This window comes from Vipera berus, assembly GCF_964194415.1.
Source record: "Vipera berus genome assembly, chromosome: 4".
In the NCBI taxonomy this organism is placed as follows: domain Eukaryota; kingdom Metazoa; phylum Chordata; class Lepidosauria; order Squamata; family Viperidae; genus Vipera; species Vipera berus.
Genome location: NC_138206.1, coordinates 25,197,543 through 25,212,802, shown reverse-complemented (window position 1 = coordinate 25,212,802; position 15,260 = coordinate 25,197,543). Strand labels below are relative to the sequence as shown.

The 15,260-nt window shown below is 36.6% G+C and overlaps 1 protein-coding gene across 1 annotated transcript in view; it reads right to left on the bottom strand.

The window, feature by feature from the left end:
* Positions 1-13,146, bottom strand: part of FRY (FRY microtubule binding protein) — a 140,549-nt gene extending 127,403 nt beyond the window's left edge. The window contains exon 1 of the mRNA XM_081327598.1: positions 12,971-13,146. Within this exon, the coding sequence (XP_081183724.1) occupies positions 12,971-13,040 (70 nt within the window). The 5' untranslated portion in view covers positions 13,041-13,146. The remainder of the gene's footprint in view (positions 1-12,970) is intronic.
* Between the last annotated feature and the right edge of the window lie 2,114 nt (positions 13,147-15,260).

Below are 15,260 nucleotides of genomic sequence, written 5' to 3'. Positions count from 1 at the left end.
TTTCTTTAAAAACCCAACAGAAATGAAAAAACTCTAGTTTCTCCCAAGTTTTGCCATCCTTTGTACCCACCTTTTAGTTCTGTCTTTAAAGATTCAGTTAAGTATTTGCTTCATTCCACAAGTGGGTAAGCATTCTTCCCAAAATGAGTTGGCTTTCAGCAAATCAACAATTAGAAATCAGTCAACGAATAAGAATTTAAAACTTGTACATTATTAGTGATGTTTAGCTGACATGAAAATAAAACAATGTGAAGCACTGTGTAAATAAAACAAACAACTTGTATAGATCATTAACAATAAACATCACATGCCCCTTGAGAGCATTGGTATTGGGACATCACTTTGTAACAGGCACAATGACATGCTATTTTGGCATAATGAATTATTATTCCTGGTATCATGAGATCAGCTCTACGGTGCTTCTGGGGAAAAATCATTTTGCATGTTCATGTAAATGCAAACACAAATACAGTATATTAGACAGAGCATGTGAATGAAGGTTTAATTTTGTATTAAGGATGTATATTTAAGGATGTACATATTGCACTGCACTTCTCCTTCTATGGGAATAATCTGCGCCATCCCCTCCCAAGAACCTAAAGTCTGCTTCTTTCAATGATGCTTAGCAATTTCAACATTCAAGTGAATCCCATTTTTCCTTTTAGAATCAAAAATCTTCCTTTATCTATGATTGCTATATCAATACTAACAACCACTGACATTAATCATGCTAACCTAAGGTAGAATGTTAATTTATCAGGCTTATATGGATGCTCTTCATAGATTTTGTTGATATTTCATTTGCATAGAAATGTATAGAAAGAGAACAAACAGAGCCGAGGATGGATGGAAACATGCTAATATTTCCACCTTAAATTATAGCCATGAATCTAACTCTAAGTATACCTATTCAAAAATGAATATCAAATATTTCTCAAATTGTGGCATGTGAGGTGTTCCTGAGTTTCTTGCAAAATAATTTGTCTGCCCCCCCCTTTCACCAGAAAGGCAACCCATACGTGACCCCAGGAAAAGACGCAGCTGCTTCACCAACAGGTGCTGTTTGTGCTTAAGGAACTTTCCAAATCATACTTTGCTTTCAACCCCAGATCTTTTCACAGCCCGACTGACTACTTTTTTCAATTTCTGTTTCATGTAACTCACCTGTAGAGCATTATAGGTTATGATTAAGGCTACAGTATTAAAACTTTATTCAGCTGTTTTTGCTTTGAATAGGCATCCAGGTTAAAACACTTTTCTAAATTAACAGATACTGAGCTGTTGATCTGCTGAAACAATCAAAACAGTTCAACAGCTGTGGGACTCAAAATAACATGGACAGCAAATTGCTGAACTGCAGCCTTGAAGTGAATGTTGGCATTTTATTCAACAAGAGAGATCCTATAATTAGGTTTATTGACTGCAGATGAATAATTCATATGTGATAGTTTTACTCTTGAATCCAGAAAAACAATCTATATTCACTTTATGTGATTTTGGGGTGTGTGTGTGTGTGTGTGTAGCCTTTTAGATCATTAATTGATACTGTACTTAAAAGACATTAATCAAGAAATACGGTATTCAGCTTCCACTAATGCAATCTTGCCATAGACACTGAGCTAAAAGTGCAATGAAATGAAAGTCAGAGGGAAGCTGAACAGGACAAGCAATGGGCAGGACAGAAGGGAGATTTGGATAGGAGGCAAGAAGGCTGAAGGAGTATCAAGGATAGCGAAGCTCAGCAATATGCTTCACAATTCAAATTATATCCAAAAAAAGCAGGCAGTGGTAAGACTGAGGCAAGGAGAAAAAATGTGTATCCAAGAGAATCACATATAAGGCTTAAATTTGGAAGATGTATTCATTCCTTCATACTACATTAATTTGTAATCTCCACAAGGAGCAGAAATCAAACATTTCTGCTTGACATCAAGAAAGCTTGGATATCATCACTAAGGTATGCTATTGCAGTGGAATTCATGAAGTCAAGACTGCTGCAAACCAAGAAAATATGGAACTGGATTTTATATATGGTTCTCTAACAATTAATCACAATGTGGTCATAAAATATTACATGACTGCATCACTTATTGGCAGAGACGCTGGCAGTCCCTGTTGCCATCATTGAGGATTGCAGTTTGTTAAGCAAGGACTTGTGACTTCCTGCTAGTTTCCAACAAATAAAGGCAATGGGGAAGACAGCAGGGAGTAGCAAGTCCCAGGCGCAATAAGTCTTTCCTTAGACAGCTCAGAAATACGATAGCAGATGGACAAGTGTGGTAAAGTGCAGAGGGGCAAGGAGGGAGTGTTACCATGGTAAAAAATGGCAGGAGAAGTTTGACTTTCCAGAGTGACTTATGATCTTCTTCTGACTTGCATATTGATCTTGCTTGTGGGAAACCAGCAGGGAAAGTTGTAAGTGACTGAATTATAATCATGTGACTGCAGGGCCAGAACACAGATGACTGGTCAAAAGTCCCCCTCATCTTTGTAACTCTGAATGGTCACTGAACAAGCGTTCATAACTTGATGCCCTTTGGTAATAGCATCAAGAGTTTGGATGAAGACGATCATTACAAATGCTGGGCATCCTTCAAACTGACAACATCAAGTACACTGAAGTCAAGAAAAAGGTTAGAAATGAATACATTGTGTGAATGAAGACAATTTTAAAAAGTCCAAATTCAGGGGAGGAAATATCATCAAGGCAATTAACACTTGCACAATTCCAGTCATTAGATACACAGTTGGAATACTAGACTGGATTCAAGCAGTATTAAAGCCTTGGATAGGAAGACCAAAAAATGACAATGAATCATGTCCTTCATCCTTGGAGCAATATTGACGGACTTTATTTACCAAGGAGAATGGGTGGGGCATGGAATGTTGCCAGTACATCAGACGGTTGAACTAGAAAAATGCGGCCGGCGTCAACTTCCCTCTGCCCAGTACGCTCCCATAGAGAGGGCCTCCTCAGGTTGCCACCGGTCAAAGAATGCCGACTGGTGGCCCCCAGGGGGAGGGCGTTCTCTGTGGGTGCACCGGATTTATGGAACCATCTTCCGGTCGAGCTCTGGATGGCGCCCGATCTCCGCTCCTTCCGGCGCGATCTTAAAACCCATCTCTTTGAACAAGCTGGCCTGGCCTGATGGGACGGGGTTGGATTTTATAAACGGATTTTAACTTTTAATCTGTATTAATTTATTACGGGCACTGTTTAATTACTTTTTAATAATTTTTAATTTTTGTATCTTGTTTTTATGTATTGCCCTGTTCACCGCCCTGAGTCCTTCGGGAGAAGGGCGGTATACAAATTAAATAAATAAATAAATAAATAAATATATCTGAAGGACAGTGAAGAAAATGCACTGAACCAAGTATATCAAGAAGGCTAATGAGAACTGGAGACCAAACAGGACTACAAGACGTTATAAAGAACAAAAAAGAAACAAGGGAAAACAATTCATGGCCAGTACATTTAAAAAAAGGTACAGACTGACTACAAACAATAGCATGATCAAGCAACAATAATATCATTATTGGAAGATCTGCAAAAGATATCCTTTGCCTGCAAGCAAGAACTGGTGGGACCATAAAATACCGGAAGTAATAGAAAATGAAGAAGCTAAAGTGCCCTGGGATTTTAGAATTCAAACAGATAAACACCTATCACATAACATCTCAGACTTAATAATTATCGATAAGAAACACACACACACACACACACACACACACACACACACACACAAAACTGGATAGTAGATGTGACAGTATTTGGAGACAGCAGAATAAAACAGAAAGAACAGGAGAAGATAACAAAATTCAAAATCCTGCCAATAAAAATAAAACATTGTGGCAAAGCAAAGAAAGCAAAGGTAGTATCAATACAAATAAGTGCCTTGTGTGCAATCACAAAACAATTGCAGCACCATTTAAATACCATTGACATTGACAAAATAAGCACCAGTCAATTGCAAAAGGCAGTTTTATTTGAAATAGCTTGCATCCTGAGACATTTTTTAACATCAATAAACATCAACATTTGCCTAGCCCAGGTCCTAGGGAAGGACTTAATAGGTGGATAAAAATTCCAAATCCAATTTAAGCATTTGACTGACTGTGCAACAAACTGTAATAATAATATGGAATGTCTAACTCTAAATCTTCACAGGTGGTCTAAGAGTTTCCATAGGCAACAGTAGCAAAATTGGGAATCTAAGAGAAGAACGATGAACTAACTTTTAAATGCACTCCCCCTACCTATATGGAGTCTCCCTAACCAACTTGCTCAGACTGAACAACCTACTTGGATAAGCATTGGAATGCTTCAAACTAACAGGAAAAGAAGTCCAGTTGCCATGACTCAATTTCTAGACAACTCCATCTGGATGGCTAAGAATCTTCATTGACATACTGTACTTACCATTTGGATCATGAATATAATTTAGCAGAAGTAAAGTAAAATCTTTTTATTAGGATGATTTTTTTTCTAGTTTTCCTGTTTAAGGAAGAGATAGGTACAATATATTTCTTTTAATATTTACTGTTCCCTATATTAGGGCCTTCAGGTGGCTTCTGCATATTTGTGTCAAATTAAGATTTACAATTCTCTAAACTAAAATGTTAAAGTTTTATAACATCCAAGTTTAAAGTTCCTCAGCAATAAATACCACCTTACAGTAGTCATATCTTTTAGAATGTGCAAATAATCAACCTTGATCTTCTGAGCTTTCAGACCCGTGTTAGAGCCCATCGTCAAGGAATTTCTCTCTTACACATTCCGGTGAGAGAGAAATTCGCTGCTGCAGCACAAATCCAAAAGTTTGGAAGACTAAACCTCTGATCCCAATGACAGATCCAGATTGGATCCTGCAATATTATCCTGGGACACATATTTGCCTTCATTCATAATCAACCTTGAATTGTCTATACCTTTAAGGTTTGAGCTTCAAAACTGAATATAATCAAGTTGAAAAAAATGCATTCATAATTTGCAAATATCTGTCAGAAGCTTCCATGATTCTTTATTTTCCCCTATAAGGACAGGTTTTGATTGCTGCATATTTCAGTTCTCTTTCCCATTCTATTGCTATGGCAAATATTAGTTTTATTAAAACATTTAGTACAAATATATCAATGAGTATTTCTTTGTTCTTGGTCTTAATTCTTCTTGAAGTGTCTATACAGAAAGTAGTACAATGCATTCCAACTTCCTTAGCCAGGAATGTTAAACACACCTTGTTCCTGCATAATTTGAATGTCTCTATGAAGGTTTTCATTTATAGAATAACAAATCAATCTGCAGAAAATAATAAAAAGAAAGGGAAATGAAAAAATAAACTAGGGAAAAGGTTGATTTTATGAAACTGTTAAAAATTCATTTAAATGTTAAGATACCTGATAAACATGATTCATAACAAATGTTTTGACAGTCGACCTTAAAACCATGACATTTAATTTAGCTGACTAAGAAGTGGAAATAATCATGGAGCTTGATTATTTTTTATACTTAATTAGTAACAATATTAATCTTTTAACAAGTGAGGTTATTAAATTACTGTACAGTGCAATATGTAATGGAATATATGAAAAGAATGTTTCTGCTAAGAGTAATGCAAAAATTCCATTCTAGTAACAATGATTTTGCCAAAATTTCTCAGAAAAGCAACTGCATTCCATTGTGAGAACCAGATGTATGCAGCTGTTGTCTATATGCCTCAGACTGCTACTTTCATGTAGACATGAACTATAGACATTAATTTACTTTGACTAAACCCAGGAATACTGAATTAACCTTGGTCTGTCTAGGGGGGAGGGGGGGAAGCACCTAACAATGCTGCTGAATAGCAGTGCAAATGGCTTTAATTATTTCTGGTTAGAAAATATATCCTGGATCTTGGTGTCTAAGGTAAATAGTTTCATGTATTCATGGTTTTTTTACATATTTCTTGTTTTATGGATTTGCAAAATGGCAGACACGTGCAAAATAATTATTTTTCAAACCGTGGACTTATTATTTCATGCTTTTTGCCTGGAAGAGAACCCATGTGAATAACAAAGGCCACACTTATATTCATAAGGCAGATTTTAATTTCATAATATGAACCTGGTGTTAGCAGCTTTTGAACCTCCCAAAGTATTATTGGAATGTGTTCTAGGAGCTTCTAAAAGTACAATTTATTTTTACAGACAGCTGTAGTGTTACTAAGATAGATGATGGTAATTTGCAAGAATGTTGGATGAACAAATTGAAATGCTATAGCCTATTTTAACAGATCAGTGGTATCATATTTTAAATAATGTTAAATATGTTTCTAATCCCAAAATGAACATATTAAAGGATAAAATAATCTTACTGGGCATTTAAGTTTAGGAAGAGTTGAATATCAACATCTTTATGCAGGAAATATAATTTATTTGAGGGTATTGTAACATCTATGATATAGGCTCCACTTCGGTTTAATATTCACATTATGATTAATACAATTTTGTCCTTGCTCTTGTGTTCACTGAAGGAGAATAACCTCATAATTTGGAAGTCCTCCTGGACTTTCAGCTCCTTCTAAAATAGCAAATGGAGGCTGAGGCAAGGAAAATACTTGTCCAGCTTTGGCTGGTGCACCAACTATTCCTTATCTATTGCAAGGGTTCTCACATGCCTGTCATTTCTTGTATGGATTACATAATTCACTTTACATTGGATTGCCCTTGAAGATTATACAGAAACTACCATGATCCAAAGTATAACTTCCCCATTTCTCTGAATAGTTTTTATAAAAAAAACTACAAGCATACAAGATATTTTTGTGTTTTTTTATAGAAACTTGGAAAATGTCAGATCAAACAAAGAAATGACACATATATCCCATTATAAGTTTCCCACAGAATGTTTTAGACATGTCTATTAAAAGTCAAGCCAAACTTAAAATTCTTGCAATATCTAGTGGGGTTGCACTTTACAACTGCATAGCTTATCAATGGCAATGATATCAAGAGCCATTGTAAACCTAGAACTATCTATATGAGAAGCATATGAAGATGTACAGCACAATAAAGAAGAGGGAGCTACTGTAAATGAAAGTATAGATAAAGTCAAAGACCACAAAACGGTCTAAAAGAGATTCCAAAACATTTTCCACTGAGTTCTTCACAGTGTTAAGGGATAGTGTGGTAAGTGCAATATTTAATTTAACGGTTAATAATTTAACACTTTATCAGTTTATTTATCAGAAAAACTAAATATTTCAAAACATACCATTGAACTACATACAGCATTTATAAGTTGCTCTGCTGCAATAATTTAATCTTCTTTTGATTCATTTGATTTTATGTTTAGATCAAAATATAAACATAAGAAGAGCAAAAGCAACACAATTCATTAAAATCACAACCAATATGCCCAGAAATTAACAGAATTATAATTCTTTTTATACATTTAGTTACTTAATAAATATATATGGAAATTCACAATTATTAAATAATTTTATATTACTTAATACATTTATATTATTAAGTAATATTTACTTAATACTTTTATATGGGAAATAGGAAAAAATACAACCAGTGATTAAAAACATAAACAAGATAAGAGCATAAAATAACAGCCAAGAATTATCAAACACTTCACAGTCAGAATAACCAGAAACAGCCTCAACCATATTATCAGCACCCAATCTAGATGGCTGAAGCAAGTTCTTAATTCTTGTGAAAAGCCAGCAGGATTGGGGCAAGTCTGATCTTTAGTGGGGGAATGATATTCCAAAGTAAAGGGCATCACGGTAGAAAAGACCTTCCTTCTGGGTCTCATTAGATACGCTGTCTTGTATTCGAGTAAGGCCCACATTACTATATGATGCATGTGCAATGTGAACTAACTCTACTATGACCAAGCATATTGTGGAGAACTAATGAACTTGTGTACCTTCTGTTAATAATCTTCGGGCCAAATGTCCAAACGAGTTATGGTGTAATATGTGTGGGTGATTAAATTAAGTACTGACTTTTCTTATTATTTTTTGATAATAGTACAGTATTTACAAAAACTATATTTTCCTCAATGATTAATTACTTTTGCTACGTTCATGGCAAAGCACAATAGGTTATATGATATTGTAGGTTGAGATGTGTTTTTTATTGCCATTGTTAAGTATAACTCTGTTCTATGTATTCAGTTGTTCCTGTGTCCTACGCCAGCAAAATCTTTTGCATAACAAACTAATATATCACAAATAAATCAGGCTAAGCAAGTTCACAGGAATGAATACACATAGGAATAAATACGTGAAGCCAATCAAATTGCACTGATTGATTGATATCACATTGTTCCTGATTATGCAAGTGCGCCACTAAGCTACATATTTTGTATGTGTGAAGAGGAAAATCAGGTTTATAAGTAAATATGCCACAGATTTTTTAAAATTCTATTTTATAAAATAATTAATAGAACAAATAAGTATAGCATTATACTTTAAGAAGGAAGTATAAATGGAAATTTATAAGCCCATTTCATCTAATCTTAGGTGTGCTTTTTTCAGAAAAAAATGTATTACCTGGCTATTCCTTATTTCACAAATTCTGTGTAACCTCAGGATTCAGGTCACTTGACAACTCGCTTTCTGCAACAAGGTCGCCCTAAACCATTTTTACATCTTTCAACATGTTGCCTTTTAGCCACCTAATGAGGCCAAATTTGATCAGCTGATCTTTCAAATAAGGGCTGCAATTAAAGGCCAAAAAGTCTACATTTCACATAAAGGTCTGGATTTGTTTTCCCATGAAAAACATCACTGCCCAAACATTTACTCTAATCTTGATTCATCATATTGTCACGTTTCATTCAATCATGCTAAAAAAAATATGTTTAGCAGACTGAATCTTCAGCATAATGATGCCAAGTATGAAATATCTGTCATAGTTAATAGTATTTTCCTCCAATGGCTGGAATAAACTGAGTTTGGCATGGGAGGAACTTGTTGTGGGCTGCATGCGAAAACTTAGCCATGATGCAAGGTGCTTTTTCTTTTAATATTTTTATTTTACCTTAGATATTTTTTTTGTTTTGAAATTTTGAGCTGCCCAAAATTTGGTCCAAGATGAGTGGTCATCTAAATGTTTTAAATAAATAAGTCACATTATTTGAAACTGTTAAGCAATGGCTTTAAAAACAAGCTTTTAACAATGTGATTCAAATCTATCACTCTGATGTACTATTAATCTATGTATTCAGTAATACCTTATTTGAAGAGAAGACCTCAAGAATTCATTAAGTAAAGATGACTCAGTGTTTTAACACTGGGATATTCAAACACATTAATATAAATTTTGGAATAGTTGAAGATGGTTGAGTTAATTAAAACTTTCTGATTCAGTGGGCCCTAAATACTGTGTGTTTTTTTACCAACAAACAACTCAAGTGTGACAGATTTCTAGGAATAACCATTTCCTCTGTACATTTTCATTTACATGGAAATGTTTAGCTTTGCCACCCACTCGCTTAATACCTTTAGGCATCTTATAAGATGCAATAAAAGCAATACATCTAAAATTAAATCTTAACTTATATACTGTATGCTGAAAGAATAACATTAAAAAGTTGTGAAAATAAACATTTTAAACCCCCTCCTGAAATGTAAAATACCAAGTATTTTATTTCAGAGTACAATATTGCTCAGCTACAGAAAAATCCACTAAGAACAACAACAACAACAACAACAAAACGATAAGAGAAAACCTGAGTCAAAAATGTATATTGGAAAATGCCAGCCTTCTTTAAAGGATTTATCCATGGTCATTTTTTTTATTCAAGTAAAAAAAAAGAAAAATCAGTGCATGTTTTTCATTTTTATTTTCAGCCTGAATTTAATTTTGACCTTGTGTTCCAATGAGATTTTGTCTCTTATTCTAAATGGATTAGTTTCGCAGTTTTCTTAGCAATTCTTCATCCTGGAAAAACTTTCATTTTTTTTCCTTTTTCATGCAATCTTATTATATTTCAAATTACAGAAACAAATAATAAGGAAAAAGACTGAGCTAGTTCCAATCTCGTTTACTATAACTTGGCAAGTATCACTGATCCTTCTCACCTCTTCTTCACAGAGCTATAAGTAGGAAATGAGAAACTTCTGATTCCAGCTTGAGTTAACCGCTACTTATATCACATTAGAATATGAAGAGAATACTAGATTGCACTTGATGAAAAACAAATGTAAACCTTTCTAATGTTTCTTTCACAATCATCCTGAAGAAGACAGAAGCATTTATTATGTTCCAGGTGATCAGTTGGATATTAGCAAAACTAAGCATGACAGTAGATAGATACTAGTTGTATGCCAAAGTTTGTTTGTATTTTTTTTACATTATTGTTCTATAACTCAGGACCAAATGCACAAAGTCTTTTTTTCACTTTGCCCTTCCCATGCTCTCCTGTCTCTGTTCAGCCTTCCCCCCCCTTCCATTTGATCATGTCTGATTCTTGGAGACTGCTTGGAAAAATCCCTGCAATTTTCTTGGCAAGGTTTTTCAGAAGTGGTTTGCCATTGCCTTCTTCCTAGGGCTAAGAGAAAATGACTAGACCATTTTCACCTTTAGGCTTTGTGCTTAAAGAGGCACTAGAATTCACAATGTCCTGGTTTCTAGAATGATGTCTTAACTACTACACCAAAATGGTTTTCATTCGGTCTTTAATGATAAGTATTTAATGTGCTACTTGGTAGTGTACCAAAAGCAGACCATAGCATATATGAAAAGAAGCACAAGAAATAAGGAAAGTAAGCCAGAAAACTGCAGATGAAGACTTTCAACCTCTGTACCTTAACCTGGTGCATCTCTGTTTGCAAACATATTAATGGTTGTGCACCAAACCCAGGTAGGCATTATTTTAAAAACAGACTGCTACTCAAGCACGAGCAAGTTCATCAACAGTTTTTTTTAAAGAAGTGACATCAAAGTGACATCAAATACCACAGCCAAGATAGGGAGATTTGTGGGTTTAACTCTGGTTTTTATGAGTACCCTGGGGTCTATTAAATACTGCCAGAAGCTAAAGGCTTACATATAAAACCATTCTGATCACAGGAACATGTTTTGAGTTTGAAAGCTGAATGTAGTCTTTCCATATACAATCTATTCTAAGTTCTACATCCTTCAACTTACTTACAGCAGCTTTCTCCCACTCCCAATTTTAAAAATAACAAAGCAGCTTTTAATTTGTTTTCTTATATTTCAAGCAAATAAATCAGAAGACAAATTTGAATAAATTCTTGATTTCATTGATACTCTGATTCTTTATTTATAACTCCACTTATCTCTTAAATTCTTTAGGGGAGAAAAATGTTTCATAGAATGGCAGAAGTTTGATAATAATTTTAACTTTTATGCAGTATTGTAGAGAATTGTGTTGATAAAATATTATTTTATTTTACTTTAATATATAGTTTAGTTAAGCTGAATAACTAATAATTATATTGCTAATGAAAATGATTCAACCCAATGGAAAATACATGCCAGGATAATCATCTAATTTTCATCTAAAAGTAGAAACTATGTATGTTAAAAACTACCGGTATGTTGCCATCATTTTCATATTACACATTTTAAAATCAGAATCTGTTCATAACAAAAATCTACCAACAGTTTTATTTCTCTCTCCTGTCCTGCCATATCCTATATTTAAATCAATTAACAATAGCTCAGTAACAAAGCATTAATGCTAGGCATGAGAATGATGATTAAAATTATTACAATGCCACCACTGTTACCATATTATTCACTTTATGGTTAAGAACTTTCAGATAAACCTTAAGCCAGAGCTTTTCATTATTATTCACAAATGATATTCTTTATACATTTCATTCTACACGGTATTTTAGATCTGTATTTGAATAATCAGCATCTTACCTCATATATAAATTTAAAATAGCATATGCCAGTGATGTTTAATTAAAGATATGGGCTCAATAAGCTATATGCTACAGATGTAATTTTTTCAATATATTTTTATATCATATTATACAAATTATATATCATAAAAAATAGCTGTATCCTTCCAGAAAGATTGCACATTTTAGAAATGGGTAGAATCTGATGCCATTCAAGTCTGCTGACGTAAAGCAGGCATGAGGACTATACATTTCTCAAATGAAATTTCACTTATGAAAAGAATCAAAGTAGACAGACTAGTGGCTTTAATTAACTTCACATTAGTAGTGAACGTTCTTGACATTCACTAAGCCTTATTATAAAGAATGTCTCCTACATATAAAAAATAGAATAAAGGCCACTTTGATTACCATCAGTAATATTGACCTTTGCAACATTGCATAGCTCCAGCTCCATTTGTTTACACTGTGAATCTCTCTCACTTGGTTCAGAAAAAAAGGTAGGATCCTGTACCACCAATATAACAGAGGCAATAAAACCACAAAAGGGGGGAGAATGTGAATACTGAATAGTTTATTATACCAGGAATCCATCCTTCCTGCCTTCCTGTATTATTCAGTAGATATGTAAAAATATTAAGATGATTTGTCATTTTTCCGCCCAACCCTGAAGGAGAAACACAAAATATGTCAAGTGCTGTTATTCAGTTGAGGAGCCATTCTCCCCACAAATGAAAGTCAAAACAAAACAAAACCAAGCAAAAACATTTAAGGATGGGAAACTAGAATTTTGCCTCCCTGCTCTTCTCCAGATTCAAAAGGTGAACTTGAGAGGTCTTTTAAAATCCCAGCAAAACCAGGCAGGAACTGAAATCCCACCTTTTTCCTAAAGATGAGGATTATAATTATAGCTATAATTACAAGTGTGGTTATGATTTGCTAGCAAAGTACATCACGGGAGCCTTCTCCCCACAGAAAGACATCACTTGGTCACCAAGCTATCAGCCCCAGGGCAAGGATGCACTGGCTCCACGCTACCAGCAATTCTGCAGGAGGTGGAGAAGGAATAAAGGAGAGGGAGGAAGCTCACTCACTATTGCTCCAGGATTTCAGTAAATATTTGATACTGATTTCAAAGAAGCCGGAATCCTGTTGGCTGGCCATGGTTGCGGCACACAAGGAGCTTCTCCGAGAGCAGCTCGAGCGGCAGGTACTTTGCCGGCGAGATGGGACTGTCACCAGGTGGTGATGTAAACGGAGGGGTCAGGAGAGGAAATCAAGTCTCCGCAGAGCCTCTCCTTCCGCTCCTGAGGGGCGCTTGCTCTTGCAGTAGCGGCAGCTGCTGCTGCTGCTGCTCTCTCGTCCAGCGACAATGAACGAAGCAGCCTTGGCGATGCTTGTCCTCGGCTCATCCTTCACCGAGCGTGCCGCCTCTCCATCGCACGGAGCCCCGGGAGAGTCTAGCGCCGCTTCTCACCATCCACCAGCTCGCTTAAGCGCTGCTGCTGCTGCTGCTGCTGCTGCTGCTACGGGCTGCGGCGGTGGCTACTGCTGCATGAACGCCGCCGACGACTCCTTCTTCTTCCTTGCCGGGTATTAGAGAGGAGCGGTCGGAAGGGGAAAAAAAAAACACCTCTTCCTGCAAAACGCCCCGAAGCAACCCAGGAAGCCGGGTCGGCCCGGTGATTCGCCACCGAGAAGAGCTTCAAGGGCCCTCCTCTCTTGCAGCCCCGGCGCGCAGGACAGAAGATCGGCACCCAGCCGGAGTGGTTCTGTTTTGTTTTTATGCCAGCTGCTGCCTTGTCAGCTGCTTCCCTCCCAAGAACAACAACAACGCCTAATTCTCAACAACTGCATCATGCTGCGGTAAAGCCCAAACTGCACCCATCCGGAGGGTGCAGTGACGGTGCCTCTTTTCTCCTCCCCTCCCTCCCTCCCTCCCTCCCCCAGGTTTTGCCGGCCGCCTCTCCGCGTTGCCTGAATTGTTTGACTTCTTCTTCTTCTCTCTCGGCACCAGACAAATCGGAGCGGCTGCTGATACCATTTTTTGTCTTGGGGTCAGATTTAAAGAGACAGCAGCCAGCGGAATAATGGCTTACTATATTAAAGCCCCTCTGCGTTTGCCCCTTATTCCATTGATATGGCCAAGGTACAAGGTCCCTTTGCTGAACCAAGCTGGCCATCTGCTTCAGCAGGAGAAAGGAAAATTGTACTGAAATCAAAGAGACTTAATACCCTGATACACCCCCCCCTTCAAAATTAAGGTACATTTTGCAAAAATTGTCACTACTGTGAACTGGAGGACTATGGGTTATCTCATACATACATGGGCACTTTGTACAGGGCTCCAATGTCTGGAATTAAGCAACAATTGTTTGCAAAAATAGAGGACTTTCCATATGATGAGCAACTGGGTTTCCACAGACAAGATTCTATGCATGCATAATATACATTGTGTCTTTGTACATGCATGTGTATATATGCATACTCATGCACAGAATGTGTGTGTGAGAGAGAGAGAAACAGAGAGAGAGAGAAGGGAAGGAAGAGACTTTTGATAGGTTTCTAGCACACAGAACCAAAAAGTTCTGTACAGTAAAGGTAAAGGTTCCCCCGCACATGCGTGCTAGTCATTTTCGACTCTAGGGGCCGGTGCTCATCTCCGTTTCAAAGCCGTGGTCATGTGGCCGGCATGACTAGACGCCAAAGGCGCACGGAACGCTGTTACCTTGCCACTGTAGTGGTCCCTATTTTTCTACTTGCATTTGTACGTGCTTTCGAACTGCTAGGTTGGCAGAAGCTGGGATGAGTAACAGGCGCTCACTCTGTTACGCGGCACTCGGGATTCGACCCGCCAAACTGCCAACCTTCTGATCGACAAGCTCAGCGTCCTAACCCACTGAGCCACCGAGTCTGTACAGTATATTATACTAAATATGGTAGTATTTAAAATGCCACAAGTGAGTGTTACAGTAAAAGCACAACAGTTACCCCTCTGAAAATTTCTACAATTCCATCAGTTATACCAATTATATCTTCTTGTTATTGATTTAAAGGTAGTATACATCCAACAGCCATAAATACTATCCTTTATTTATGTACCACTAGTGTATGTGATACCTCATAGAAGTTAACTATAAAGTCCTCATATCTTTTTCGATTACTTCCAGAACCCTCTCTGAACATAACTCCAAAAAGCAGCGCTTGTAAGACTGATGTCAGCAGAAGTAGTCAAGACAAGAAGCATGCCCTGAAGTACTAATTCTATCTTTATTGTAAGGTTACATTAATAGAATCTTGCAAGTCTGAAAGTACATCTCTTGCACCTCACCTTTACAGTCCAAGAAACTAGGAGGGTCCTTCTGAGATATTTGCATGCCCCCA